This window comes from Falco biarmicus, chromosome 10 (assembly GCF_023638135.1).
Source record: "Falco biarmicus isolate bFalBia1 chromosome 10, bFalBia1.pri, whole genome shotgun sequence".
Lineage (NCBI taxonomy): Eukaryota > Metazoa > Chordata > Aves > Falconiformes > Falconidae > Falco > Falco biarmicus.
Genome location: NC_079297.1, coordinates 16,625,573 through 16,653,040, shown reverse-complemented (window position 1 = coordinate 16,653,040; position 27,468 = coordinate 16,625,573). Strand labels below are relative to the sequence as shown.

At 61.4% G+C, this 27,468-nt stretch overlaps 3 protein-coding genes across 9 annotated transcripts; 1 reads left to right on the top strand and 2 right to left on the bottom strand.

Annotated features, from left to right (window-relative positions):
* Nucleotides 1–289: 289 nt before the first annotated feature.
* Nucleotides 290–4,931, bottom strand: MMP9 (matrix metallopeptidase 9). The gene is given in 14 exon segments (XM_056353854.1): nucleotides 290–875; nucleotides 1,135–1,238; nucleotides 1,362–1,512; nucleotides 1,626–1,765; nucleotides 1,913–2,138; nucleotides 2,228–2,383; nucleotides 2,518–2,691; nucleotides 2,843–2,893; nucleotides 2,896–3,015; nucleotides 3,092–3,265; nucleotides 3,353–3,481; nucleotides 3,741–3,889; nucleotides 4,236–4,474; nucleotides 4,695–4,931. Coding segments are annotated over 14 exon segments (2,067 nt in total). The 5' UTR covers nucleotides 4,839–4,931; the 3' UTR covers nucleotides 290–765.
* An 8,538-nt stretch (nucleotides 4,932–13,469) lies between these two features.
* On the bottom strand, nucleotides 13,470–16,152 carry LOC130155924 (uncharacterized). Of its 2 annotated transcripts, XM_056353856.1 has the most exons (3): nucleotides 14,579–15,024; nucleotides 13,813–14,006; nucleotides 13,470–13,677 (listed from the first exon to the last, which is right to left on the bottom strand). In XM_056353856.1, exons 1-3 carry the CDS (start codon nucleotides 14,866–14,868, stop codon nucleotides 13,541–13,543), a joined length of 621 nt encoding a protein of 206 aa, XP_056209831.1. In that variant the 5' UTR covers nucleotides 14,869–15,024; the 3' UTR covers nucleotides 13,470–13,540. The 2 variants fall into 2 exon arrangements, 1 of the variants encoding a protein (XP_056209831.1); XR_008824254.1 differs by having other exon boundaries at nucleotides 13,470–14,503; nucleotides 14,579–16,152.
* Nucleotides 16,153–16,292: 140 nt separating this feature from the next.
* On the top strand, nucleotides 16,293–27,463 carry ZNF335 (zinc finger protein 335). Of its 6 annotated transcripts, none has more exons than XM_056353853.1 (28): nucleotides 16,293–16,425; nucleotides 16,928–17,159; nucleotides 17,539–17,812; nucleotides 18,242–18,319; nucleotides 18,569–18,898; nucleotides 19,046–19,180; nucleotides 19,266–19,424; nucleotides 19,542–19,785; nucleotides 19,907–20,084; nucleotides 20,168–20,280; nucleotides 20,484–20,502; nucleotides 20,714–20,830; nucleotides 20,919–20,995; nucleotides 21,114–21,274; nucleotides 21,410–21,639; nucleotides 21,717–21,825; nucleotides 21,910–22,004; nucleotides 22,143–22,429; nucleotides 22,539–22,680; nucleotides 22,753–23,142; nucleotides 23,230–23,372; nucleotides 24,328–24,467; nucleotides 24,980–25,083; nucleotides 25,217–25,294; nucleotides 25,481–25,564; nucleotides 25,743–25,808; nucleotides 25,995–26,076; nucleotides 26,655–27,463. In XM_056353853.1, the coding sequence occupies exons 2-28, from the start codon at nucleotides 16,959–16,961 to the stop codon at nucleotides 26,768–26,770; spliced, it is 4,152 nt and encodes a 1,383-aa protein (XP_056209828.1). In that variant the 5' UTR covers nucleotides 16,293–16,425; nucleotides 16,928–16,958; the 3' UTR covers nucleotides 26,771–27,463. The 6 variants fall into 6 exon arrangements, 5 of the variants coding, with proteins under 5 accessions (XP_056209828.1, XP_056209825.1, XP_056209824.1 ...); XM_056353850.1 differs by lacking the exon at nucleotides 16,293–16,425 and adding an exon at nucleotides 16,437–16,546 and having other exon boundaries at nucleotides 19,542–19,800; nucleotides 22,542–22,680; XM_056353849.1 differs by lacking the exon at nucleotides 16,293–16,425 and adding an exon at nucleotides 16,437–16,546 and having other exon boundaries at nucleotides 19,542–19,800.
* Nucleotides 27,464–27,468: the final 5 nt, after the last annotated feature.

Here is a 27,468-nt window from a genome sequence, read left to right as displayed (position 1 = left end):
AGGGGGGGGGCCAGGGTCTGGGGGGGGTGGGGGGCAGGAGGGGCTCCGGAGGATGGAGAGACCCGGAGGGCTGTGAGGGGCTGGGGGGGGGGGGGGATGTTGGGACCAAGGGACACCGTCCCCGGTGGGACCCAGTGTCCCTTAGGCATCCCAGAGCCCTTCAAGGAAGAGGGGTTTGGCTGTAGCCCCCTGCCGAGTATCTCCTTCCCCACCGATGCTGGCACCTCATGGCCCCAGGGAGGGCGATGCCCTTAGCCCTGGCCAGCTGATGGAGCACTCGGAGACCATGTCCAAAGAATTGTCTTTATTAAAAACAGGCAGATGGAGGTTGGCACAGCAGGCAGCGGGCAGGAGCAAGGCAGAGCCTGACACCCCTGCCCTGGCCAAGACCCTGGGCACCAGCTCCCAGCAGAGCCCAGCCTGACCCGGCACGGCTGGCACAGGAAAAAGACAAAGTCGTTACAAATCCATGTGTGGTTTGCACCAGGCAAACGCCTCCGCGCAGTGGAGCCGGTGCTGCCAGCGATGGCACGATTCCGGCTGCAGCAAGAGTCCTGCTCCCCAGCCGGGGCTCCCCGGGCCGGGCAGCTCCCAAGGGGCGACCCCAAGACTCCCTGCCCCTTCCTTCGGGGGAGACGGCAAAGCCCTCACCTTGACTGGGGCTGCCCCACAGCTGTGCTGCCCCCGGTACCCCGGGGGTCAGGCTGTGAGGAGCAGTGGGCAGGGAGCAGCGTGCCAGCTGGAGCCAGGCAGCTGGTCAGGCCCTCAGTGCTGGGGACACTGCAGGATGTCGTACTTGATGTAGCCCACCCGGTCCACCTGGTAGCGTGGTGTCATTCTCCAGTAGAAGCTGCCCCGGCAGAAGTGATACTTGTCTGGGTGAGGAGGGAAGCAGATAGAATGGAGGGTCAGCAGGAGGCCAGCCATGTGAGGACCTATGTGGGGATCTGGTCCTGGCACACGGCCCTTGCCACAGCCCAGCCAGCCCCACCACAGGGATCCACTGGGGCTGATGGCATGCCCAGCCCCAGGGCACCCCCCACACCCACGAGCACCCCAAGCCCAGCACCAGGGCAACACAGCTCAGAGCAGCCCAGGGACCACACAGCCCCTACCTGCCAGGTCCCCACTCACCTTGGTAGAAGAAGACATTGCGTGCGTCAAGGGGGACGCCGGTAAAGACATCTTCGGTGGCACGAGGGTAGCCCTTGTCCACCCTCTGGACCTTCACGTCCAGCCTACGGGGAGAGCAGAGCCGTGCTTAGGGCTGCCGGGAGCCCTCCTTCCCAGCCCCTCACCGGGAGGAGCTGGCAGGGCAGGCACCACCTCAGGCACCACCGTGGCTGTCTGGACCCACTCACCGCCAGTAGCTCTCCCCACTGAAGAGCAGCACTTTGCCGCGGCCCCGCTGCAGGGCCCCGGAGATGCGGCCAGCTTCCTTCCCGATGCCCAGCTTCTCAATCCCCCGGGGGCCCAGCACGCTCTTGCCAGAAAATACCCAGAACTGCCGACCTGCATCCAGGAGAGAGCATGGGCGTTAGCTGGCCCCAAGAGTGCCGGGGCAGCACCAGGCTCCTTGCAACGCTGGCAGCACTGGGGCAGAGGGCAGCAGGGGCAGAGCTCACCAGCAAAGAAGAAGACCCTTTTGGTGAGCACATCCTGGAAAGCGGCATCGATGACAGCCGGGAGGCCAGGCCAGGTGTCTGTAATGGAGAAGGCACCCTCGATGCCTGACTTCCAGAAGGATGAGAGGGTCCAGTATCTCCTAGTGGGGAAGATCAGCCATCTTTATAACCTTGCCCCAGCGCAGCCCCATGTTCCCCCACACCCCCGGCACAGCCCTGTGTCCCCCCACATCCCTGCATCAGCCCAGCACCGTCCAGGGCAGCAAGTGTCAGGTGCTGCTGCTCACCCATCCTTGAAGAAATGCAGCTCCCCATTGATCTCTGTGATAGCGTCGAAGTTCTTCTCCATGCAGGCATCCCAGCTGGGGTCCACAGGAATGGGCTCAGTCGTGGGCTCTGGTGTTTCCTCCTCCTCCTCGGTGGTGGAGGTGCTGCCAGCCTCCGTGGGCATGGGCTGGGGCTCCTTGGTGGGCACAGGTGCAGGGGCAGTGGGCTCAGGGCCAGAGCCACGACCTGAACAAACACAGGGGAAGGCATGAGGCCATGGGCCAGCCCAGCACCGCAGGACTCCCGGCATGCCCAGCTGTGGCACTGCTGCTCACCATAGAGATACTGGATGCCCCGGACATCATCTGGGTCCAGCTGAAAGTCCTGAACATAGCTGTACATGGGGTACATCAGAGCCTCACGCACACTGGAGTGATCCAGCCCCAGCGAGTGCCCAAACTCGTGGGCAGCCACCAGGAAGATGCTGTAACCTGGGGGAAAGCACCAGCCTCAGCACCCGGCGGGACAGGATGCAACATGCCAGCCAGGAACCATGACCCCCATAGGAGTGCGCTGGCCAGGGACCATGACCTGCCACAGAGAGTGTGGGCAGCGGGGCCAGTACCTCTGTCAGGGCAGAAGCCCCACTTCTTGTCAGTGTCATAGTTGCTGGTGGTGGCACACCAGAGTTTGCCGTCCTGCCTGCCCTCACTGGTGCAGGTGCTGTAGGACTGCCCCAGGAAGGTGAAGGGGAAGACGCACGGGTCCCCCTGGGAGTTGCCGCCGATCACCGCCGTGTCTGCAGCACAGTGTCAGTGAGGCTGGCCCCAGCCATACTGGCCAGACCCCAGGACAGCCTCAAGACCCCTTGGGTGCCCACCCTGCACACCATGGTCAGGGACCAGCCACCCTGCATGCCCCCTCCCCACGCGCCCCCTTCCCACTCACACCTCGGTTGGGGCAGAAGCCGTATTTCTTGTCCTGGTCAAAGTTGGCAGTGTGGCACACCAGCGGTAGCCATCGGAGCGCCCATCCGTGGTGCAGGTGTTGTAGGAGGTGCCATCAAAGACAAAGGGGAAGACACAGGGAGACCCATTGCTGTTGCCTCCGTTGGTGTAGAGAACTGCAGAGTGAGGAAGGGTGAGGACAGCCCTCGGCACCCACAGGGCCAGGCAGGGGCTGCAGCTGCCACTACTCACGTTCGCTGGGGCAGAAGCCGTATTTCTTGTCCCGGTCGTAGCTGGTGGTGGTGGCGCACCAGGGCAGCCCATCCGTGCGCCCCTCCGTGATGCACCGGGAGTAGGAGCGGCCCTCGAAGGTGAAGGGGAAGTGGCAGTTGGCACCATTTGCGTTCCCATGGCGGGTCTTCACCACTGCTTGGGAGAGGGGTGGCTCAGCAATGGGGCTGAGGCGGGTGCCGCCAGCCCACCCCCAACCCACCAGGCCCTGCTTTTCCTTACCTAAGCCAGTTCCCAGTGTCCAGAGCTCATCATCATCAAAGTGAGCATCACCCTGGATGCCACGGCCCGGGGGAAAAGCATGGGCTAAGAGCCCGTCCTTGCCATCAAAGGGGTACCCGTCCCCATGCTCTGTGGGGAAAAACAGCCTCAGAGCTGGCCCCACCAGAGGAGCCCCCATGTCCCTGGCACATGCACGGATCTGCAGGCACACAAGCCCTGTGCATGCCCTGCGTGCCTGCACGTGCCTGTTGGCACATGCAGGGGCGGAAGGACCCTAGGCACGTCCCGGGGAGATGTGGGGTGACAAACCCACAGACAAGGCACATTACCAGCCCTCTCCCCACAGCTGAGCTGGCTCCCAGCTCCCTGCCTGCCCGTGGGACATCACCTTGGCTGCCAAACATGATCATGATGTCTGCCTCGCCGCTGTATATCTGGGTGAAGGTGAGGGGAGTCACGTCGCTCCACACTTTAAACGCTCGCTTGAAGGCATCATCAATCACGGCAGGGTCCAGGTCAGGGGAGTAGTTCACCACCCTACCGGGGGCAGGCGGGGGTTCAGCACTGCTAGATCCTGGTTTGTGATGCAGGAGTGACCCTGCTCCAGGCACATGTGGGGATATGCCCCCACCCCAGGAGGGGACAGCAGTGCTGGCACAACCAGGCAGAGCAGCTAGCCACCACCCCTGGGCCAGGGCTCAGATGCTGTCCTGGGTTCTGGGCAGCAGATGCTGCCACTGTGTTAGCTTGGCCCTGGCTGTGCCGAGGCCTGGCCAGTGGGCTGAGCTGAGGCTGCTGCCCTGCATGGGCTCTCACGCCCTTCTCCATCCCTGGGGACCATCGCCCTGTGGGCACCAGGCTCCATCTCCTGGGGCTGACTCACCGGTAAGTCAGGTCCATGTGGTCCCACTTGAGGTCCCCCTCAAAGGTGAGGAAGGATCCCACGTCGGGGACGCCGCAGCGAGGTGCTCGCATGGCCTCCAGTGTGCCAGCGTCCAGCTCTCCTGTCTCCTCCAGGCCCAGCTGCTTCTGCATCTTGCGCAGAGCCTTGGCCAGGGACACGTGTTTGCTGCCTGTCCTTGCCTCCCGCTCTGTGGTGTAACCGAACCGCAGCAGGTAGCTCTGGGGAGGAAAGGCAGCCGGAGGGGCTGAGCCAGGTGGGAGAGGGCTTGGGCAGTGCCGGGCACTGCACACCTCTGGTGCTCGATTGCAGCCAGGGCACTTCCCGAGTCTCAGGGAGATGGCAGCCCCTGAGCTCAGCCCACAGCCCCACACTGCCACCCCGGGAGCCCCCCGGGGTCCTGGATGCCGGGAGGGGGCTGTGGAGTTGCACTCCCCTCACCTCCGCCAGCTCCAGGTCCGACAGGGTGCTGACCAGCTCCCCGGGGAAGGTGACAACCATCTGTGGCTTGCTCTGGAGAGGGGCTGCGCAGCAGGAGATGGCTAGCAGCCCCACAGCAAGTGGGCCCAGGAGGATGAGTGCCATGGCGCGGTGGTGGCAGGAAGGCTGTGGCTGTGCCGGGTCCCTGCTGCTCTGCTCTGGGTGCTGCCGGGCTCCTGCTCCTATTTATTCGGTGGGGAGGGCAGTGAGTCACTCTCAGACCCCTCAGGCTACTCACACTCCCTTCCCACGGTGACGAAATGCACACTCAGGCTCCTCCGTTTCTTGCCTTAACTGTTTCATCACCTTGTTTACTAAACACGCTTGATCTCATGGCCACAAAAGGGGTGACAACAGGCATGAGGGCGAGTAGCCAGGCGGCTGCACCGGGGTATGACATGGCACAGCTGTCCTGCAGCTGCCCTGCGGTGGGAGACCTGGCAGCAAGGGGCATTGCCCTGCCAGCCCCAAGGCCTGGGTACAGCAGGGGGTCAGAGAGGCTGGGAGGGCCAGCCAGGCACCCAGGACCCTACAGTTGCCGCGCTGGATGAGGCTGAGCTTGGCTGGCCAAGGGCGGATGCTGCCAGGCCCAGACCTGTGGGGGCCTGGGTGGGTATTGGGGCTGGGTGGGCAGAGCTGGCAGGAGAGCCCCTGCCCAGAGCTGCAGTGCCTGCTCGGGAGCCAGACATCAGAGCTCAGACCCCCACTGGGACACAGCATCCATCCCCATGTACCCCACTGTGGCTACATCACCCTGGTGGAGCATAGCATTCCTGGCATAGGATTCTCTGTGACTCATCACACCATGGGTGCCTCTAAGCCCACTTGCCATCAGCCACCAGGCAGAGCCCATGGAACTGGGGCGGCACCTGACTGGGAGCAGCTCCATGCCTGGGGATGCTCCAGCCGGTGCCATGGGACACTGAGGTGCCCCATCCATACTGCTGGCTGTTCTGCAGGGCACTGCTGACTCAGGTTCCCACCCAGCACAGCACAAACCTCACCATGGGATGGTGTTTTCCTGATTCTCCCAAAGTGCCGACGGTTGTGGGAACAGGAGTGGTGAAGGGGAAAGCAAACAGGGATGAAGAGTGAGGGGAAAACAAACGGCTGAGCAGAGAGAAACACGCAGCATCAGCAACGGTGGTGGGAGGGCCAGTGCAGCGCAACGATGCTGCCTGAGACACAGGTCCCAGGACAGGTCCCCCTTCCCCAGCTCTTGCTAATCCCGGGCTCACAGTGCCCTGCTGAGCCTCAGCCAGCTTCAGGAGGACAATCTTCCCAGGCCACCCCGTCCCTGTTGCTCCTGGCTCTCAAAGGCCCCAGTTGTGCCCCTGCAGCCACCCCTTCCCTGCATCACCCCAGCTCTGGCTGAGCTGAACACACAGCTCCCAGCCCAGGGGATGAACAGGTTATACTGGTGTCCCGCAAGGCTCGGGGTGGTGAGAGGGGCCATACTTGAAGGAGTCCCACGCTCGAAGGAGGGCTCATCCCTGGCGGAGCATCACTCATGTGGGGCAGATGGGCTCACTGAGGGGGCTCACCCCAGGCACAGGCTCTGCCCCGGACCCCCTTCCTGCTCAGCCAGGGTCCCACAGCCCCACTCTGAATCTAGCCACGTGCAGAGAAGCCGCTGAGTGGCAGGGGCCCGGTGCCAGCAGGATGCAGCACCAGGGCTGTGGTCGGGGAGCTCACAGGCAGCACAAGCCCCACCGGGAGGAAGCGGCGCTGAGAAATCGCAGGGTTGCCTCACTGCCCGCCACAGCCCTGCAAGAGCAGCCCTGGTTCCCAGGCGGAGGAAGTTGCCCCACATGCAGCTGCTGTCCTGCGCTCCGGTGTGACAAACACATCCAGCTTGTGGTGCCTGTACCGAGCCCCCTCCCTGCCAGACGCAGGCCAGGGACCCCAACAGCCGGGTCACCCCCATCACCTCCCCACCTCGCAGGGTTCAGCCTGCTGCCACTCACCCCTGTACCTGGCCTAGCTCCTTGCAAGGCAGGAGGCAGCAGCTCCCCATGCTCCCTGCCTGGCTGGCAGCCGGGGCGAGGCCTGGGCAAGGCTGAGTTGCCCCGAGGCCCCCACCGCAGCTGGCGGCTCCTGGGGCATGCAGGGAGCAGGCACCGCTCCTCATCCTCTGCTTACCTGGGCACCAGGACCTCAGCCTGCAGCACAGAGCTGGTGCAGGAGCTGGATGCAAAAGCTCGCCTGGGAGGATGCACCCCCAGGAGAGCCCGGGCAAGGCGATGCCTGACACTGGCTCTGGGGTGCAGCCGGGGGGGCCAGATCTGGCTCTGGCCTCCCTGGCACTGTGGCAGAACCCTGGCCCTTTCCCATGCTATTCCTGCCCCTTTTTTATGCCTCATGCAGGAGCTGCAGCTCCCACAGCCTGGGCATGCCGCCACGGCACCGGCCGCACCGCACTGCACGGCCTGCACTGCACTGCACTACCGGCGAGTCCCCTGAGGGCAAAGCCACAGCCCCGAGGAGCAGAGCAGTGCTGGCAGGGACCGGGCTTAGAAAGCGGGGCCTCGAAGCAAGCAATGGCAGGAGCTGAGAGCCAGGGCCCACATGCTGCACAGCCTGTCCCAGCAAGCCCATACTTGCCCGGTGCCATCCAGCTCTGGGGTGCGCCAGTGCTGGGGTGCTCAGGCCAGTGGCCCCGAACATCCTCAAGCTGGGCAGCTAGAGCCTCAGACGGGGGCTGCTGGCCACAGCTCTGCCCCCCAGCCTGGCCTCTCCCACTGACTCACGGCCCTGCTTGCCAGCTTCCTCCTGGCACCGGCCCGGGGGATTTTCTGGTGACTCTCTGGAGGCTCCACAGGGAGCAGCAGCAGGGCCGGGGCGGCAGGGAAACCCCCATGTCTGGCAGCACCCAAAGCCTCAGAGCTGGGCAGGGGAAGTCCGCAGGGATGGGCTCAACACCGCTGGCATGAGCCCCGTGGGCAGCCCTGGCCCCGTGCAGGGCAGCTGTGGCCAGCTCAGGTACCCCGGCAGGCTGGGCAGCTGGGGCAAGGCACGGGTCCCCGGCACAGGCATGTGCAGAGGGATGCTTGGGGCAGCTGCTGCTGCTGCTGGGAGAGGAGGGCAGTGGCACAGCAGGCAGGAGAGGGCTTTTAGCTGCCAGGGATCCCGAGAGCATCAGGGTGCTATGCCAGCCCTGCGCCCCCCGAGCACCACCGTTTACAACCAGAAGCCCTGTAAACACAAATGATATGGAAAAACCAACGCAGACATCCCCCATCCCAGCCCGCTGCCCGAGCCACGAGGCTGCCTGTCACCACCACCACTGCCAAAAGGGGAAGGAACAGCCACCACAGCCCATTCCCACGCCCTTACTCACGGCCACCTTCACACAAGCAGGCACCACGAGGAGGTGGGAAACCGGTTCAGGACCCCATCTGGAGCCGGAGGCCTGCCTGGATCCCTGTTGCCAGGTCCTGCCCAGGGCAGAGACTGACAGGACATGGCAGCACCCCTGCGAGGCTGCAGGTTTCCAGCCAGAAGGTGCTGGCCAGACCAGCAGTGAGGTGTGGGTGGACTGGATGAAGACAGGGACTCCCAGAGCTGGGCCCAGACCCTTCGCAGCTCCATTGCCCCAGTGCAGGCGAGCAGGTTGGGGGCCAGCCAGGGACGGAGCGCAGCACCAGCCAGCCAGGGGAGAGGTCTGACAGCTGCAGCCATGGGGTGCATCCGTGTGGCAAAGGTGGCAGGAGAGCTGAGGAGCAGGGGGGCAAAGGGACAACAGCGCCACAGCTGCTGCCTCACACCTGGGTGTCCAAAGCGCTAGGCAGGGACAGGGGGGATGCGGGCATGAAGGGCAGGCCCAGGAGTGTGGACAGCATCAGGCGCCCTCCTAGCACAAGGGGCCAGGCAGGAGCGTGGTAGCAAGGGGAAGCGGGGCGGGAGGGAGTCAGCATCTTGTGCGGGTGAGACAGCGCCGGGTGGAGGAGAGCACAGCCACACGGAAGCAGCAGTGCCACAGCCACCACAGCAGAGCCAGACTGTCTGGTGGGAAGGGCACTGGCACATGCCCCCAGCCAAGCCAGGCAGTCGCAGCTGCCGGCCCCACTGCCCCACGCCACAGTGCCCCAAGCCCAGCTCTGCTCCCATCCCATGGGCTCTGCAGCACCCTGTGCCCAGGGAGCAGAGCTGCCACCAATGTGCCAGCTGCCCTGGCCAGCACCAGCCTACTGTATGGCACCGTGTCCCAGGCACGGGGATGCTTGGCGCAGGAGCAGGATCAAAGGCACGGGGAACAGCTCTGCGTCAGAGGCTTGGAAGCCCCATCGCTCCTGCTCAAGGGCTCCAGACAGAAACAACATTCCTGCACATGCTTCCTGTATCTGCTGCCCCAACACCGGGCCCTGCGTGGGCTGGGATCACGTCCTCCAGCTGGGCCCAGGACCCTTCTTGGCAAACCGCACCACATACCACAGCCCCACAGCCTCCCGGCACTGCCGGACCCTGGTCCCTCATTCCCTTCCCTGCCTGCCTGAAGCTCTGCAGATGCACCTGCTCATCTCCCTGCCTGTCCCTGCCAGACCCTGCCCATCCCTTGCCTCACCTGGGGAACTCCCCACCCTCTCAACACCAGCTTCTTGTGAATCCTTCATCCCTCTTTGCCCAGGCAGGAGGTTGTGTCCTGCCTCCCAGCCCCGCTACCCCCCAGCCCCAGTGATGCTGCTCTCTGCCACCTGGGCAAGGATGATGAGGATGACGCAGCTGGTGTCAGCCAGGCGAATCACCTCCACCCTGCAGGCACTGAAACCATACTGCAGTTTCATCACTCAGCAGCACCGATCCCAACTGCAAACCATGCATGACGGATCCCTCCGTCTGCCACACCAGCTCCAGGCACACAGGTGGGTGGCACAGTCACCTCCCCACATCAGGCTGGGACAGCCCCTCTCTATGCCTTCCCTGGCCCCTTCACACCCCAGGAACTCCCTGTCTGTTCAGGTCCCACAGGAATGATGGAGCAGGAATCTCCCACCCAGTGCTCTGCTCTTCAGGACACCAGAGCCAGTGGCAGGCACAGTGGCACTGCCTGTGCTGAGGCAGCCAGACACAGCCGTGCCGATGCTGGGAGGGGACCCAGTGCCTTGCAGACCTCTGCACAGAGCCCTTGCCGCACAGCGCAACCCCTGCGCTCAATGGGATGAAAAGGAAACCACGCTTCCATCTGCTGGGAAGCTCTTGAGGTGGGAAACCCAGGAAGGGTTCACAGAATGGTCAGGGTTGGGAAGGGACCTCTGGGGATCATCTAGTCCAACCCCAAGAAGAAGGTTTGAAGCAGGGGTCCTCAAACTTTTTAACCAGGGGGCCGGCGCGCAGATGAAGTGGCAGGCAGTCATCTGCGGCTGCTTGGTTTCCCCCCCCGCAACCCCCAGCAGGGGGGGGGGGGGGCGGTCTGTAAGTACCGGGGGCCGGATTGAGGACCCTGGGGGGCCGTATCCAGCCCGTGGGCCGTAGTTTGAGGACCCCTGGTTTGAAGAAACAAGTCAGCCTCTGGCAGAGGCATACAAAATCACCTTTGTATTCAACTGGAGGGAAAACAGCCCAGACTGTCCCATCTGCTGGAGAATAGGGGAAGAGCCCGGCAGCCCTGGGGCCATAGGAAATGGGTGCGAGAGCTCCAAGCGCCGCCGTTGTGTTTAGTGACTTGATTTGCCATAAACTCATTCCTATCCCTTGCGCCTTGTCACATCCCAGCTTTTGCCTCCAGCTCTGACCAACTTTTGTTCCACTAAACTTCCCACACCTTGCCGGAGCAGGAGCGCGGTACATTCAGGCACATGAGAGGGGTGCAGGGCCTGGGTCTGCCCTGGCTTCTGCAGGCTGCGCGAGGCAGCGCTGGGACTTTGTCACCTGCGGTGCCTTTGGGAAGGGGTGTCCACAGGCAGCCCCGCTGCTGTCATCCCCTCAGCCACCTGGGGCCATCCCCTCTGGGGTGAGCTGCTGGGTTCAGGCCCTTGGAGGCCGGTGCAGGGGAGTGGGGCAGGACAGGGCTGGGCAGCCGCAGGCTCCTGGGGGCACAGCTGCTGCTCTGGACTGTCAGCCAGCATGGCACGGCACGGGTGGGCAGTGCTTTGTTCCCTGGTGGTGAGACAGGCACGGCAGCTGCCTGCTAAAACGGGAAGAGCAGCAATTGTGACGATGACGGTGAACCTGCCTGTGCGGCACGCGAGGGGACAACACGGCGCCAGGAGCCCACCCCCTGTCAGCAACAAAGCTGCCCAGCAATAAGAAGCAGGACTTTGTAGAAGGTGAAATATGGGCAAAACTAGTTGTATTTAATTGTAAACTACAAGAAGCAGAAGGAAGAGTGGTAGATGCAACATGCTCGGATTTCAGTAAAACATTTGACAACTGTTCTAACACTTGCTGCCAAATTAATTCAGAGCAGCTCAGTTGTCAACACAGGCATATGGACAAAACCCAGGCAGCCCGGGAATGGCAAACGGCCTGGCCGCCAGCCGGGGAGCTGCTGGGGCTGCACGACCCTTGGGGCCTTTTAAAACCTTTTCTGCAGGCACCGCGGGAGGGGAGGAAGGCAGCAACCGGGCTGTGGGAGCACTGGGGATGGAGTGAGCTGCCGTGCTGCCAGGGGAGGAGAAGGGCTGGAGACCACCCGGGCGAGAGCCCTTTGGGAGCTGCTGTGTGCCATGCCGCATGCAGAGAGCAGCCCTGGAGCCTGCCCACTCAGCCCTGGGGTTCAGTGACACCCCCCGCACAGGGCAGGGGGTACCGGCCAGACTGACACCGCACCCCAGCTGCCACCCAGTGGGGCTCAGGGCCACCACCACGCGAGAACCACAGGGCCCCTCTGTCCCGCCTTGGGACCGACCATGGGCAGGGCTGTGGGGCTGGCACAGGCTGGAAGCTCCTGCAGTGGTGCCAGGGACTGAGCCCCCCAGATCCACAGCTGCTCAGCGTGGCAGAGCCCTGCGCCAGCGATGAGCACACGGGATGGCAGCAGCCCGACACAGCATTGCATGCAAGGCCTCTGAGGCCCCGCTACACAGCCAGTTCTCCTGCCCACTTGTTTATTTTACTTATATTTCAGTAATTTGCTGATTACTCTTTTTTTAACCAACCAGCAGTGATGAATCAGCAGCACAGGAGAGGGTGGAAGCCGGTGGCCTTGGACCGTGGCTCCGAGGTCTCAGGTTCTGGGAAGGAAGCCACAGGATCCCTCCAGAAGGGAAAAACAACCAGCAGCAGCAGCACTTCTGGCAGGCGAGGAGGGGCCAGGCAGGGCCACAGCTGTGGCTGTTTGTGTTCAGCAGCTCCAAACACATCCTGGAAAGGCCACCGATGGTCCTGAAGCCCTGCAGAAATGGCAGCCATGGCTCTGACCAGGGCACAAGATGAGACACGCAGGCAGGCAGCATGTGGGATGGCTCTGACTGCCATCACTCCACCCCATGTGCAGGGTGGCAGGTGCCAACGGCAGCAGGACACAGGGAGGGCACTGTGGCCCCTCCGGCAGGCAGGAGCACACCGCACAGCAGTAGCGGGGACGCTGGCAGGGAGCTGGGCTGCATGCTCCATGTGGAGCTGGGCCAGCCGTGCAGCACTGCCTCGCCCCGGGGAGAGCCCCTCGGTGCCCACGGTGCAGCCTTTGGCAGCACCTCCCAGCCCAGCTGGGCTGGGCAGAGCAGAGGCCAGCGAGCCACCAGCGAGGATGTAAGTGGCCTTGCCATGGGCTTTTGTCGGCCTCTCTGAGCCCTTGGGGAGCAGCTGGGAGCGGCTCCTGCCTGTCTCAGGAACACCCTGCCTGATCCCAAGGGTGGCATTACAGCCGAGGCCATGGGTTCAACCACAGCCTCAGCAGCCACAAAAAACAGGCATTAGCCCACAGCACTCCCACTTGTGCCCTGGAAAGTGGAGATCCCAGCACTAACAGCCAGCACTGGAGGAAGGCTGCTCCCCGGAGAAGCGCCGGTGGCCCAGCAAGCCCTAAGCATGAGGCAGAGCGGCCGAAGTGGTGCCCGACGGGAAGCTGTCCCGGCTCACTGCCATCCCAGCACGGAGCAATCCCCCGAGAGAGCCACAGGCGCCTTCTTCAGGAGCCGCTGTTGCTGGGAAGGAGCTGAGTGGTGAAGCAATCTGGTGTGAAGAAAAAACCATTTCCTGCAGCAAGGGCTGTTTTGCTCAACGTTTTACAAAATGTGCTGATGCAACTGTCCTTCCCAGGTGGGATGTAAGTACGAGCCTGGTTGATGTGGATTAATGCCCTGCAGCTACACAAACATTGCCAGCAGTGTTTTCTTTAAAAAGAAAAAAAGGCAACAAGGAGGAACAAACAGCATGTATGACAAAATCACTGACTGTGGAAGTCTGGGGGCTTGGGTTGCAGGGAGGCTGGAGGAGTGCTGCCCTCGGCACCGTGCTCAGCGCAGGCCACCACCTATTCTGCGACACTGATGGAAGCCATCAGCTCATGAAGAAGCTATTGTGGGAGCAGAACAAGCCCACAAGGCAGGTCAGCACGGCAAACAAACTGCTGCTGGGGACTGGGCAAAGCAGCGTGGCTGAGGGGCACCAGTGACAGCAGGACCCTGACCAGAGTTGCTCCGTCGGTATGCTCTCTCCCTGCCCTGAGCAGCAGCTTGTCTGGCTGTAGCTCCTTCCAAGCACCATATCCAGGCTGGAAAGCATGGAGCTGGGAAACCTTCCATCTCTTGGGACAGCTGATCAACCAGCCTGTTAAAAATCAGCTTTGTATCCCACTCAAGTCTTATAAGTTTATTCTCCAGGCACAAGCATTTGTGTTGTCTTCTTAGCCCATTCCCAAACGGCCTTTAACCTGGTGCTCCCCCTGCTAAGGTATTTGGACTCACATCCAATGCATGCCACATCCATTTTTGGATTCTCTTAAGCCTCTTGCTGAGATTCTTCTGTGTTTTCTTTGGCCCTGAAATGATTTCAGGCACAGGAGCTGCAATGGCAGAGCATTATCAGAGAGGAGCTGTGCCTTCAGAGCAGAGCACGGGAGCTGTGCTTTGCCAGGCTTGGAAATTCCTCACTCACCCCCGCTCGGGGGCATGCGGGATATTTAAAAATAGCAGGTTACCCATCTCAGCAAAGCTCCCGCTGGTACAATCCTTTGAGCAGAGGACATGGGGTATCTCTGCAGGGTAACTGGGAAGCTTTAAGCAACTTTCCATCAGTCGAGCCAGCATCAGGAGGCTCCCAGAGGTCAGGCTGCTTTGCCCTGGAACCATCATCCACCAGGAAAATCCTTCACTTGTCTCACACAGCAGCTGACTGAAGGCAAAAAGAGGGAAACCTGCTAGTCCAACACAAATCCATCCTGTTTCCTCTACCTGGGAGGCAGCTTTTGCCAGGGGTTTCTCTGACCCACCCTGCCCGACACAAACATGGAGCTTCCCCTAAGCCCACAGGCAGAGCCAACCCCATGGCCAGTCACAGACAGCATCACACTCCTCCAGTGTGAGCTACAGTAATATGGAGAGAGGCTATTGGAGAGGGGACATCAGCCACAGGAGCTCCATGCATCCTACCGGGCTCCACTTCCCCTGCAGCAACTGCAGAGTCACACAGGATTGCTTTAAACAGGAGTAACGGGGAAAAAAAAAAAACCAATGCCTTGGTGTCTCTTGGCTTCTGGTGTGATGGTGATCGCAGCAGCAGCCGGCTGCACACAGGGACTCGGCATCCAAGTCACTGGCAGGCAGCGCTGCTGCAGCACTCCCTTCTCAGCTCACGCCAGCCTGGGGATGGGTCTCACTGATGCTGTCTTCCTGTGATGGATGAGGGCATAAACCTTTCAAGGATGTATTTAATTAGCCTGATGAAGAGCCGGAAGGTGCACTCACATAGGCTGATGGTTCAGCAGCAGCTCTGCTGCCTCCTCTGTGCATGCGGCGCCACTGGGAAGTCTCACTGGGGCCAGGACGCGCACGAGGGACCTGCAGAACCCCACAGATGAGCCCTGGGCTGAGGGAGGCTGAATGCAGCCACTGCCCACCTTGCTCTGGACCAGAAGCACCACCACCAAATGACGCACAGAGCTGATCCAGCCCACCCAGTTTGTCCTACGCCTGCCTCCTCGCATTTCTGGCAGGCTAACTCTGCACTCACAGATCATGCCAGATGAGACATTCATTGTCTGTCCTTCCGCACCTGGCACCACGTCAGCACCAGCTCTGGCCCAGCCATTCTGGTCAGTGAGACAATGCAACTGCCCACCCAGACCTGCTCTGGACAGAGCCGCACTGCGGGCTGGCTCAGTTCTAGTGGCCTCGGGACCTGGGCAAGATGTGGAGCCTTAGTGCTGCCTCACTCAGTGAGCACGTCCCTCCCATGGGGACCAAGCAGCCAGGTTCAGCCCAAACATGTCTCAGCCTCAGAAGAACATGGGCACAACACAGCTGCCTTTTTTCCAGAGAAAACCTGGATAGAGACATCCTCAGTAGAGCACCGCAACATGAGAAAACATCAGTGAAAGCATGGAGCCACTAAAGCCAGGGGTTCATTACAGACAGCACGGAGCAGGGGCCAGCTGGGCCAGGGGCCTTGGCCATAAGTGACCAAGCCCAGGCTCTCCCTCTACAGCTGAACTCAGCTGGAGGGAGACGGCACTGCTGCACCCGACGGTGCTGCTGGAGAGCTGGGGCAGCAAACGTACTGCAGCACCGCCGTGGTGTCGTGAGGTGCCAGCAAAGCCCCACTGCTTTCGGCATGCTGGGAGCCCCCAGCCAGCCCAGAGCCACTCCCAGCTTGGGCGTCTAAAGCACAGGCACTGGAGGTGCAGCCAGCACAGCCGGCCCAGGCCTGCCAAAACAGGCACCTGCTGCCATCTGCAATGGGGTGCAAACCCACCCGGACAACAGATCTTGGTTAGCAAGAGAACAGGGGAAGCCAGCTATTGCTCAGCTGCAGAACTGCCATCAAAAGAGGCAAGTTTGCCTTCTGTAAGGCAAAGCAAACCTACAGCAGGCGCCATTTCCACGCTGCAGAACGAGGGGGGAAAGTACTTGACAGTCTGAAACCACGCGGCCACCCGAGCTGAACACCGTAAGGCCCCGGGACCGCGCGGCGAAAAGCACGGTAGAAGCCCCCGCGGCTCGGGCAGGGCCGCCCGAGGATGGGCAGCCCCAGCCGGGTCCGCGGAAACACCCAAGAACCGCGCCGGGCTCCACGCCCGGCTCCGTGCCCACCGCGGGCTACAGAACGGCAGCCAGAGCGCCGGGGCTGCACGGCACCGCTCGAGGTGCGGCCGGCCGGGGGGCAGCGCCGTAGGGCCAGGACCGGGCCGGGCGCGGACTGCCGTGCTGGCCGGTACCGCACAGCCCCCGCTCCGCCCACGGCGGGACGAGACCGCGTCCGCGGGCTGGCAGGCAGAGCCGGAGCGGCCAGGCCAGGAGCCCAGCCCCAGGCCGTGCCGCCGCTGCCGCTTCCGCCTCCTCATCACGTGACGGGCGCAACCCGGCGCGACGCCGACGCTCAGGGCCCGGGCGCCGCTTCGTGACGCCATGACGTACGGTTACGGTGTCTTTCCGTAATCCCTCCGCGGAGAAAGTAGTCCCTGGCGGCGCGCCGAGGCCTCCGCCAGCCCGCGGGCGGCGGGCAGCGCCGCCCGGTCCCGGGAGGCGGCGGCGGCGGCCGGAGCGAGGGGCGCGTCCCCGCGGTGGCGAGCGCCCTGGGCGGGGCGGGGGCCGGGGTAAGTAGTCCCGGCGAGGGGCCCCCGCGGCCGTACCGCTGCGCGGCGCGAGGGCGGGGGGGCATGGCGGCCGCCGTGATGCCGGCTCCGGCGGAGGCGCGGCGGGGCCGCGGCAGGCCGGGTGAGGGCGCGGGCCGGCGGGCGGGCGGTGGCGGCGGCGGGCCCCCTCGCCTCGCCGCGGCGGCGGCTCCCCCCACCCCGGCGCACCGGGGCCGCCCCGCCGTGTGCGCGCGCGCGGAGGCGGCGGGGGGGACCCCGCGGCAAGATGGCGGCCGGAGGCCGGGCAGGGCCGCGGGGCATGCCGGGACCGGGGGCGCCGGGAGGCGCCGGGCCCTCCCGGGAGGGCGGCCGGGAGCGGCGGGCATGGGGCCGCAGCGGCGCCGGCCCCTCCGCGGGCGCCCCGAGGGGCGTCCCGGGCCCCCGCGCCGGGCCAGGCGGGTTGCGCGGGGCCGGGGCGCGGGCGGCGGGCAGCGGCCCTGACGGCGGCGGTCTCCTCTCCCAGGTGGAGTCTAGGTGGCCCCGGCGGGACGGGCATGGAGGAGAATGCGGTGGAGAGCAGCAGCGACGCGGCTCCGCAGGCAGCGCGGGAGGAGCCCTCCGAGAGCGGCCTGGGCGTCGGGACCTCGGAGGCCGTGTCGGCAGACAGCAGCGACGCCGCCTCGGGCCCCGGCCCGCTTTCCGGGGTGGATGACTCGGGCGTGGGCCAGAGCTCCGACAGCAGCGGGGTCTCCCTGGTAGGCGTGAGTGGGGAAAATGGGGCGGCGGGCAGCGCGGGGAAGGGAGGGCGGCTGTGTTTCTGCTTCCTGTGGGTTTCTCTAGACGCTTGTGGCAAACTGAGCTTTGGGAGCCAGCTCAGCAGACTTGAGGGGTGCCGTTAGGCTGCCGGTCGGGTGTCTGCTTGCTGGTCAGAGGAGGGGAGCTCTGTTCGGTAGCCAGAGCAGCCAGGGCCCTTGGCAATACCAAAGGATTTGCTCTGATACCTTTTCTTGTGGTTCTGCCGTGATATACTGGTATTGTTTGCATATGCTGGCTCCCCAGGGGCCTGGCCTGGCAGAGGTTTCTCAGCTGAGCTCTCTTGGCCTTTATTTTTTTTTTTTTTCTTTTCCCTGCCAGGAAGAGGTGTCGGAGAGTAGCTCAAGCACAGATGCCGTTCCCCGGATTTACCTGCCAGATTCATCTTCTGTTGCCCAGTCCACCTTGGTCTCCAGTGTCTCCACTGTGAGCCAGTCCATCATGGTGTCAGAGTCCCCACAAGTCCTGGTTCACTCCAGCGTCATCACTGATGGAGCCACAATTGTGTCAGACTCCACTGCGTCCACTTCCTCGGACCTAGGTTCTGCCATTGACAAAATCATTGAGTCCACAATTGGACCTGACATCATCCAGAGTGAGTGTGTGCTCCCAGCTGCTTGTGCATGTGGCAGACCTGCCTGCTGTCCCTCTAGTGGCCTGTGTGCAGATGGCTCAGGGGACTGGGGAAGGGAGCTGCTGCTGTGCCAGACCTTGAACGGTGAGAGGGAAATAAGTATGTGCATACATATGCACCGTGGTCAGCAGGGGTTTCTCTTGCCTCGCTACAGTAGCTGGAGGGTTTGGTGAGGAGCTTATGGCTGCTGTGGCTGCCGGACAGCCCTCCCTCTGCCCAGCTGTTCCTTCAGCCACGGTGCCAGCAGCCCAGGGCAGGCTCTGGCCATGGAGCCAGACCTTCCTCAGCCCTTCCTGCTTGTGTTTGAACCTGGGAGAGCCCTAGTTAGCCCCAGTGCCTCTACAGCCCCTGTGCCTGGCAGTTACCACTCTGCTTTCCTCTTCCTCCTAGGCTGCATCGCTGTGACCAGTGCAGAGGATGGCGGGGCAGAGACTACGCAGTACCTCATTCTACAAGGCCCGGATGATGGTAAGGGCACACCCTGAGGCGTCCGGCAGTGACTGTGTCTCTGCCTCTGAGCCTGTTCCACCAGAGCGGAGCCTGGGGTGGGTATCCCGGCTACATTGGCAGCAGTGCCTGCGCCAGAGTCCTTGTGTCACTGCTGACTGTCGGGACTTTGTTACTGAGCTCGTGTTCAGGCCTGTGCCCTAGGTGTGAGTGTAGCCTTGGATGCAGGTGAGGGTCTGCTCCTTGGCTGAGCTGGTTTTGGTGTTTCAGGTGCTCCCATGGTGTCCCAGATGGCCACTTCTGCTTTGGCCAATAGCTTGATGATAGAAGCTGTTGCTGATGGACCTACCTCCACGTGCCTTGACCAGCCCGGACCTTCAGACCCTTCTGAGCAGTTGGAAGTGCTGGAGCTACCCACACGGCCAGATCAGGCCCGAGAGGTGGATGGTGGGGAGGAGCTGGACCAGCCAGACATGGAAACCCTGGAAGAGATGATGGAGGTGGTTGTGGTGCAGCAGTTCAAGTGCAAGATGTGTCAGTACAAGAATGTCTCCAAGAAGACGCTAATTAACCACATGAAAGAGCGGCACTTCCAACCAGGTGTGCGCTAAGGGCTGAGGAAGAATTATCTTATTGCAGACGGGCTCTACTCTCTCCGGGGTAGAAACAAGGGGAGAAGTACAAGTGTAAGGACCTGTTCTGCCATGCAGTCTGGTAAAGAGTTTTTTGTTCTGTTCTCTGTGGCAGTGGGTTCAGCTCTGGCTTTGAAGAAAGGACGTCCACGGAAGGGGGGATCTGCTCCAAAGACTGCGGAGGAGGAGGTCCCAGAAGAAGAAGAAGATGACGATATCATGGATGCTGGTGCTATTGATGACCCTGAAGGTAGGTAGAACTCATCTTCACCGCATCTTGCATAGCTTAGTTTTTCCGCAGTCTCTGTCTGACGTTTTGGGCCACTTACCTTCAGAGGACAGTGACTATAACCCAGCTGAGGATGAGCCTCGTGGGCGACAGCCCAAGTACAGCCGCACTGTCCCCACATCCAGTGAGGAGAGGCCACGTCGACGCCCAGGGAGACCCCGCAAGTTTCCTCGTCTGGAGGACATGCCCCAGGATGTGCCTGAAGGTGGGGGAAGCGAGGGGCAGCAGGCCTGTGCTGGGCCAGAGCAGGGAGCAGTACACAAGCTCTCAGCAGCCTGCAGGGAGGGTGTGTGATGGAGGTGTGCTGCTTTCTGTTGAGCAGGAGGGGAGGTGGAGCCCTTAGTGACATCCCAAAGCACACCAAGCCGTGAGCTGCAGAACTCTGAAGCAGCCAGTTCCTCGTGCCTGGAGAACGGGACCAGTGAGAGCCTGGCAGAGCCCAGCATCAGCCAGTCTGACTCCAAGAACAAGGACCCTTCCTCTAACACCGGCCCCGAGGAGGCAGATGTCATCCCCAGGAGGCGAGGGCGGCCCTCCCGCCGCTTCCTGGGCAAGAAATACCGCAAGTACATGGGGCGCAGGTGAGGGGTGTGTGCTGAGCCGGTGCTGGGCCCTCTGGCCTGTGCCCAGGGCCGGTCCAGCCCCTGTTTGCCACCACAGCTCTGAGCCCTAGTCCCATTTCCACAGGTACTACTACAAGTCACCCAAGCCCCTGATGAGGCCCTACCTGTGTCGGATTTGTGGCTCACGTTTCCTCACGCATGATGATCTGCGTTTCCATGTCAACTCACACGAAGCCAATGACCCGCAGCTCTTCAAGTGTCTCCAGTGCAACTACCGCTCCCGGCGCTGGTCCTCCCTCAAGGTGAGCGCCGTCTGTCCTGCTCCTGTACACGTGAGCGTGGCTGGTAGGCCCAGGTCTCACGGCCCCTGCTCTCCTTCTTGCAGGAACATATGTTCAACCATGTGGGCAGCAAGCCCTACAAGTGTGAGGAGTGTAATTACACCAGTGTGTACAAGAAGGATGTCATCCGGCACTCCACAGTGCACAGCCGGGACAGGTGAGGGAAGTGCAGTCCTAGAGACTGTCCTGCAGCCTGACTGGATGGCACCAACACTGTTCCTCCTGCCCTGGGAGGGCAGCCATGGCTGCTTTTCCCCTGACCTCTGGCCCTTTCCAAAGTGGCTAGTTTTGGTGTCTTGGGTACAAGGGAGCTTGGACTTGGGATGTGGGTAACACAAGGGGGTTTTCTTTCTTTTTCAGGAAAAAGAGAGCTGATCCGGTGAGTTTATGTACCCTGTTGGCTTATCTCTCAGCACTGTTGTATGGGAAGAGGCATGTCTGGGTCTTCCACAAATTCTTGGTGCCTCGTTGAAGGCAGTGTTTCTGGATCCCCTGAGGAAAGTCAGCCCAGGTCCTGCAATGGGGAGAGGGTAAGGAAACTGGTGAGCCCCTCCCAGGTGAGCTTATTTTTGTGCGTGCTCTTCCTCCAGCCCCCAAAGCTGAACTCCTTCCCATGCCCTGTATGCAACCGTATCTACCCCATGCAGAAGAGGCTTACCCAGCACATGAAGACACACAGCACAGAGAAACCACACATGTGTGATAAGGTGAGGGTGGGGTACAGCCTGGGGAAGCGGCTGGCAGCGAGTGAGGCTGGATGGGAGGTAAGTGCTGCTTTACTTGGTTTTGCTGCAGTGTGGAAAGTCCTTTAAGAAGCGCTACACCTTCAAGATGCACCTGCTGACACACATCCAGGCCATTGCCAACCGCAGGTAGGAGCCTGGCAACAGCCTGCAGCATGCCCTGGTAGAGCCTGTGTCCCGGCTCCCCCTTAGAGGGGAGGACAGAAGGTCCCTGCTGCCCGTGTGACAGGTGGTTTTGTCCTGGCAGGTTCAAGTGCGAGTTCTGTGACTACATCTGTGAGGACAAGAAGGTCCTGCTGAACCACCAGCTGTCACACATGAACGACAAGCCCTACAAGTGTAGCTTCTGCAAGTACTCCACCTTCCGGGAGGACTTCCTGGTCTCACACATGGCTGTCAAGCACACGGGTGAGGGGAGCTGGCTGCCTGCCTTGCCCCATGCCCCAACATCCTACAGCCCCGTTTCTCCAGGAGGTGGTCAGAGCCTGTCTGCTCTCCCTGCCGTCCCTTGGGGGCCTCCTGCTTGACTCCCGTGTCCCGCAGGAGGGAAGCCATTTGCTTGTGAGTTCTGTCACTTCACCACCAAGCACAAGAAGAACCTGCGCCTCCACGTGCACTGCCGCCATGCCGACTCCTTTGAGGAGTGGGCACAGAGGCACCCTGAGGAGCCACCCTGCCGCCGCCGCCCCTTCTTCACACTGCAGCAGATTGAGGAGCTGAAGCAGCAGCACAGCCAGGTGCAGGCCTCGGCTGAGCCAGAGGCCACCCCACCGGTGAGTGCTGTAGCCCCTGCCCCAGCTCCTGGCACTTGATGGCCCCAGCCGTGCTGTCAGCTCTCTCTCTCACACAGGGGCATCTTGGCACTGTCACCTACCATGCGGTCCAGGCCGTCCTGGACACGGAGCCCCCCATCCTCTCGCAGGATTCCCTGGGAGGAGCCACCGTCATTTATGAACGAGGTGAGTGAGCTCCCAAGGAAAGATGTGGGGATGTGGAGGAGGTGGGTGAGTGCATGCCTGACCTTCCCCTTCTGACCCTGACAGGTGTGGCTGGATCAGCAGAACTGGCCACGCAGACTGCCCTGGATCTCCTGCTGAACATGAGCACTCAGAGAGAGCTGGCCGCGGGCTCACTGCAGGTGAGGAGGGTTGAGGGGCTGGCAGTGCCTGGCAGGGGGAGGCTGCCCAGCCCTCCACAGTGCCCAGCCCTGTTCCGCTTCAGGCGGAGTCTTGCAGAGCCTTGCCTTCCTCTGGCTGAGCCACTGTCCCTGCTGCAGGTGGCAGTGGTGAAGCCAGATGATTCAGGAGAGGTTCGGGGCACCTGTGAGCCTCAGGCACAGGAGGAGGGGGCAGAGATGGACTCTAAGGAGCAGCAGCAGCAGCAGAAATTGGTGACGCTGCACATGGCAGAGCCTGGGGAGACGCTGGTGCAGGAGGCTTACGAGGAGGCAACCCTGGGTGGCTCGGAGTTGCAGCAGATCACTATCCCCTTTGGCGGGACAACAGAGTACAGTATCATCACACCCATCAGTGAGGAGATTCAGGCTCCAGGCACGCTGTACAGGTCAGCCATGTGGAAGGAGTGGGGAGACGGAGGCACTTCCGATCTCAAATGAGGAGTCTTTAGTGATGAGGAGGACAAGACAGATCCTCTCTGATCCTGTCCTCTCCAGCAGTGAGGAGGAGAGTCCTGCGGAGGCTTCCCACACGGTTGTGCTGAATGAAGCTGTGATGACAGAAGTTGCTCCGAAAGACCAAAACAATCACTATGTCATGTCATCTGGCATTCCGGGGAGCCAGTTCCATCACATTGAGGTAAGGAGCTGAACTTTTTCCCCCGTCTCGGGCAGCAGTGTGAGCAGGTGTGACTGGGTGTTTCTCTCTCAGCCCCTCAGCGGGGATGCTGCCTTTCCCTTGCCTGCGGAAGGCCAGGAGGCACAGCCCACCGGCATCAAATGGCCCCTGGTGCAGTGTGTCACCAGGCAGCTCCAGAAGGACTCATCTTTATCCCCAGCCTCCGAGGGGCAGGAAATCTCATCCCCAAAGGTCAAGTGGCCTGTGCTCCAAGGCATGGCCAAGAAGCTTTCATGCAAGGTTTCCACAGCCAAGAAGCTCTCGTGCAAGATTTCCACAGCCAAAAAGTTTTCATGCAAGATTTGCACAGCCCTGTTCACAGGGAGAGCAGAAATGGAGCGTCACAAGAGAGCCCACATTGGGCCCAGCACCTTCAAGTGTCCCGACTGTCCATTCACTGCAGCCCTCTGGCCAGAGGTTCGGGTAGGTTTCCTGGCACAGAGAAGCCCGGGAAACGAGGTTTGGGGAAGTGGGGGCTTTTTGACCCTGTGCTTGTCCTTCTGTCCCCAGAGCCACATGGTCCAACATGCCAGCCTTCGGCCACACAAGTGCGCCCACTGCAGCTTTGCCTCCAAGAACAAGAAGGACTTGCGCAGGCACATGCTGACACACACCAATGAGAAGCCCTTTTCCTGCCCCATCTGTGGGCAGAGGTGAGTGAAGTCTGCTAGGTTGCTGCTGCTTTGAGAGATCCTGTAGAGGTCTCTGTCATGGTTTAGCCCCAGCCAGTAACTAAGTACCATGCAGCCACTTGCTCACTCCCCCCTCACCCAGACAGATGGGGAGGAGAATCAGAAAGGAATGTAAAACTTGAGGGTTGAGATAAGAACAATTTAATAATTGAAATAAAACAAAAAGAAAAATTAAAATAACTGTTATAATGAAAAGGAGGGAGAAGGGGAGAGGAGTGAAATCCAAAGGGAAGGGAGAAAAGAAAACCAGCAATGCACAATACAACTGCTCACCACCCACTGACCGATGCCCAGCCAGTCCCTGAGCAGTGACTGGCAGCCCCGTCCAACCATCCCGCCCCCCGCGTTTATATACCGAGCGTGGCATCCCATGGTGCAGAATACCTCTGGCTAGTTCAGGTCAGCTGTCCTGGCTGTGTCCCCTCCCAATTTCTTGTGCCCTCCCCCAGCCCTCCCGCTGGGAGGGAAACTAAAAAGCCCTTGACTTAGTATAAACACTACCCAGCAACAATGAAAAACACCAGTGTGCTGTCAGCTTTTTTCTCACACCAAATCCAAAACACAGCACTGCACCGGCTACTAAGAAGAAAATTAACTGTCCCAGTGGAAACCAGGACACTCTCCAAGGCTCAAGAGGAGATAGGATACTGGCAAAGAGCTGGCTGCCCCAACCCTGCCCCTGGGAGTGGCCCTCTGTTAGAGGGAACCCTGCCCTTGAGAATGGTTCGTGCTGCAGGTGGACCCAGCTTTGTCCCCAGGGAACTTCTGCAGGAGGAGGTTCAGTACTTCGGTGCTGATGGAAACATCCTGGGAGCTGGGATAGGCTGTGCTGTAGGATGTATCTGTGGCATGGGTCTCTGCACAGAGACCCTCTGCTGCCCGCAGCAAACTACACCTCGTGCCCTTCCTCCCATAGGTTCAACCGTAATGGGCACCTCAAGTTCCACATGCAGCGTTTGCACAGCTCAGAGGGGAAGAGGCCAGGGGTGCCCGCGGCTGCTGCCCAGCAGACCATCATACTGAACAGCGACGAGGACACACTGGCCACCCTGCAGAGTAAGTTGTGTACCTGCGAGCAGGGCTGACCTGCAGGTTTTTTGTGGCCAGAGCCCCATGCAGGGTTTCACCCGGCCTGCGGGCCACGCAGGACTGAGAAGGGTCAAGGCCAGGAGGTTCCTGGTTAGGATTGCCAGCAGCAGCAGAGCTTGGTGGGTGCAGAGACAAGGGGGCTGGACAAAAGGAGCATTCCTGGTGAGGCACTGACTTGTGGTTCTGTGCAGAACTAGGGAGCGGTCCCATGTTTCCACCAAGTAGCTCCCAATAGATCAGTGCATTGTGGGAGCAGTGGTGCTGTGAGCAGCTCATGGCTGAAACGGGAAGTGGAGTTCATGGTCTGATGTGGAGGTTGTGTTTTGCCTGCAGTGACCTCTAGTTTCCTTCATGTTGGGGGAGTTTGGTTTGGCTTCTGACTTCTGTGAGCAGAGCTGAGACTGACCGGTGCTCCTCACTGTGGCAGGGGCTGGCCAGCAGCCCCAGCAGTGTCTGCACTGGCTTTTTCTGCATTCCAGCGGCTTTGCAGTCTGGCCAGGCGGTGCTGGCTCCCGAGCGGCTGCAGCAGGCTCTAGGGCAGGAACACATCATTGTCGCACAGGAGCAGAGCATCACGAGTCAGGTGAGTCAGGCCCATCGGTGTCATCCTCCCGCCCTGTGTGGCTGCTCCCCGTGAGCTATGTCCGTTCCCTCCTCGGAGGGCTTGCAGACAGGCATACCCCTGCTGATGGTTCTGGGCTTTTGCTGACCCGCAGGAAGAGGCTGCATACATCCAGGAGATCACAACTGCTGACGGACAGACAGTACAGCACTTGGTGACCTCTGACAACCAGGTGAGTGGGGGCACATCCCAGGAACTGAAAGATCCTGTGCAGCTGGAGCAGGGAGAGCTAGGAGCAGTGGGGAGGAACGCGGTGGAAACAGACACAGGAGACAGACAAGAACGAGCCCTGTTGTGATGTTGGAGGGCAGGGTGGGCAGTGGTAGCCTTTTTGGGGTCTGAATCCCTGTGTTTGCAGGTTCAGTACATTATTGCCCAGGATGGCGTGCAACACTTGCTTCCCCACGAGTATGTTGTTGTCCCAGAGGGACATCACATCCAGGTGAGCTGCAGTCTGTCTGCCCCCCCTTTGCATGGTGGACGGGGCTCAGGAGGGTGCCGTGTGTGGAGCTGGGCCACATCCTGCTCCCTGTGGCTTACTGGGCTTGAGTCATAGCTTGCTTTGGGGACAGGGATGCCTGCTAGCCCTAACAGAGCCCCACTGTGGTTCTTGTCCCCAGGTACAGGATGGTCAGATCACGCACATCCAGTATGAGCAGGGCAGCCAGTTCCTCCAGGAACCGCAGGTAAGGGGGCAGGCAGGCATGGTGGTTGGAGCTGAGGGGTCTGCTCAGAGCCCGTATCGGAGCCAGAGAGGGAGGGATGTGAAATAGAAGGTGCCTCAGTGACTCGGTGCAGCAGCTGTGGCTGGAGCAGCGCTGCAGGAAGGGACCCTGCCCCTCCTGGACTCTCCTGTTCTCTCCCCCCTGCAGTTCCAGTACATGCCTGTCTCACCTGAGCAGCAGCTTGTCACCCAGGCGCAGCTGGAAGCAGCTGCACACTCGGCTGTCTCAGGTAGGACCAGTGTCCCGGGGCCGAGCGCTGGCGTAGCTCTGGCAGTCCCGTCTCCCTCGGGTGCTGGGTGCCGGTCCTGCCGGGCAGTTTGTGGTGCCTGTTGGCAGCCGCTGGACGCTGTGGTCTCGGCCCCGCTCTGCCTGCAGACGCTGATGGTTTGCTGCAGCTGGCTGAGGAGGGCAGGGAAGGCTGGAGGGGATGAGGCTGGATCGCCGCTTTGCTGCCTACATCCCTGTAATTCTGGGAAGCAGCCTGCTGTGGTGGCCGAGGGGAGACCTTTACTAGTCCCAGTGTGTCAGTTCTGGAACAGCACCAGTTCCCTTCCCTTGGAGAGGAGTTGCTGTGCTGGGAGAACAGCAGCTTCCACAGGGTGGAGACACCCTGCTGCATGTTTGCAGAGCTCACCAGAGCCTGGCTCCCTGCTGGAGCCCTGCCTGAGTGTAGTGGCCCTTCACTCACCTTGCATGCTTGCCCCTTCCCTGGAGGCAGGTGGTGAATGCAGGGGGGGGCCCCTGGGCCACCACCGGCTGTCCCCTGCCCTTGGACAGGGGGAGGCACTGACCCCCTCTCCTCTGCAGCGGTGGCTGATGCTGCGATGGCCCAGGCGCAGGGTGTGTTCACCGCTGAGGCAACAGCTGAGATCGAGGAGCTGCAGGAGGGGATCCACTACGATGTCATCACGCTGACGGACTAGCACTGGGGCCAGGCCCGGCTAGCGCTGGGACACCCATGCTGAGCAGGACAGCTGCACCAGGCGGGAGCTTCCTCAGCCAGCAGTTGCCTTATTGCTTCACGGCGACAGGGGATGTGCCTGAGCGTGCCGCGGCAGGGGCACACTGCTGCTCGCCCTGCGCTGCAGGGGTTCTGCACATCCTTCCCAGTACAGGCAGCTGTCTCCAGCGGAGACTGCTCTGCAGCCGAGGCAGGCTGCGCAGTGTCAGCGCTCTCGTGTGGACGCTATCTTTGCCTGTTGCACTTGATGATGGTCTAAAATCCCTTTTCCTGAATCATGTCTGTGTGGGCCAAACTCGGCTCGGTGTCTGCCTGGCACATGTGGATCCTGGGAGAGAGCCATGGGGCTGAGCCCAGCTGCGTGGTACGGTGTGAGGTGAGGTGTTTGCAGCTGCAGCTGCATGCTCGCTGCTCGGCAGGTGTGGGGAGTGAGGGCAGCGATCCCTCCCGTGGCTTCTTCAGCCTGCGGGCAGGCAGCACTAGGGCTTTGGACTGGAGAAACCCAGAGTAGGAAGAGGCACAGGTGGAAGATGCTCTATTTTTCTTCTGAAAGAGGGATGGACTCTGGAGTTTGTTCGTAGGTGGTTGCGGGAGGGGTTCAATTCTGACATTCTCAAGCTTTGACTATGCTTATGAATAAAAAGGGATTGAAACCCGCGT

Excerpts from the sequence above, each read along its gene's own strand:
- ZNF335 (XM_056353849.1), top strand. The coding sequence starts at position 16,959 with ATGGAGGAGAATGCGGTGGAGAGCAGCAGCGACGCGGCTCCGCAGGCA. Across the intron at positions 20,996-21,113 it reads CAGGCCATTGCCAACCGCAG|GTTCAAGTGCGAGTTCTGTG; the intron begins GTAGGAGCCTGG and ends TTGTCCTGGCAG. Across the intron at positions 22,430-22,538 it reads GCTCCAGGCACGCTGTACAG|CAGTGAGGAGGAGAGTCCTG; the intron begins GTCAGCCATGTG and ends TGTCCTCTCCAG.
- LOC130155924 (XM_056353856.1), bottom strand. The coding sequence starts at position 14,868 with ATGAATGTCTCATCTGGCATGATCTGTGAGTGCAGAGTTAGCCTGCCA. Across the intron at positions 14,007-14,578 it reads CTGCTGAACCATCAGCCTAT|TCAGCTGCTGTGTGAGACAA; the intron begins GTGAGTGCACCT and ends TTTTGCCTTCAG. Across the intron at positions 13,678-13,812 it reads CGGGAGCTTTGCTGAGATGG|CTCCTGTGCCTGAAATCATT; the intron begins GTAACCTGCTAT and ends CTGCCATTGCAG.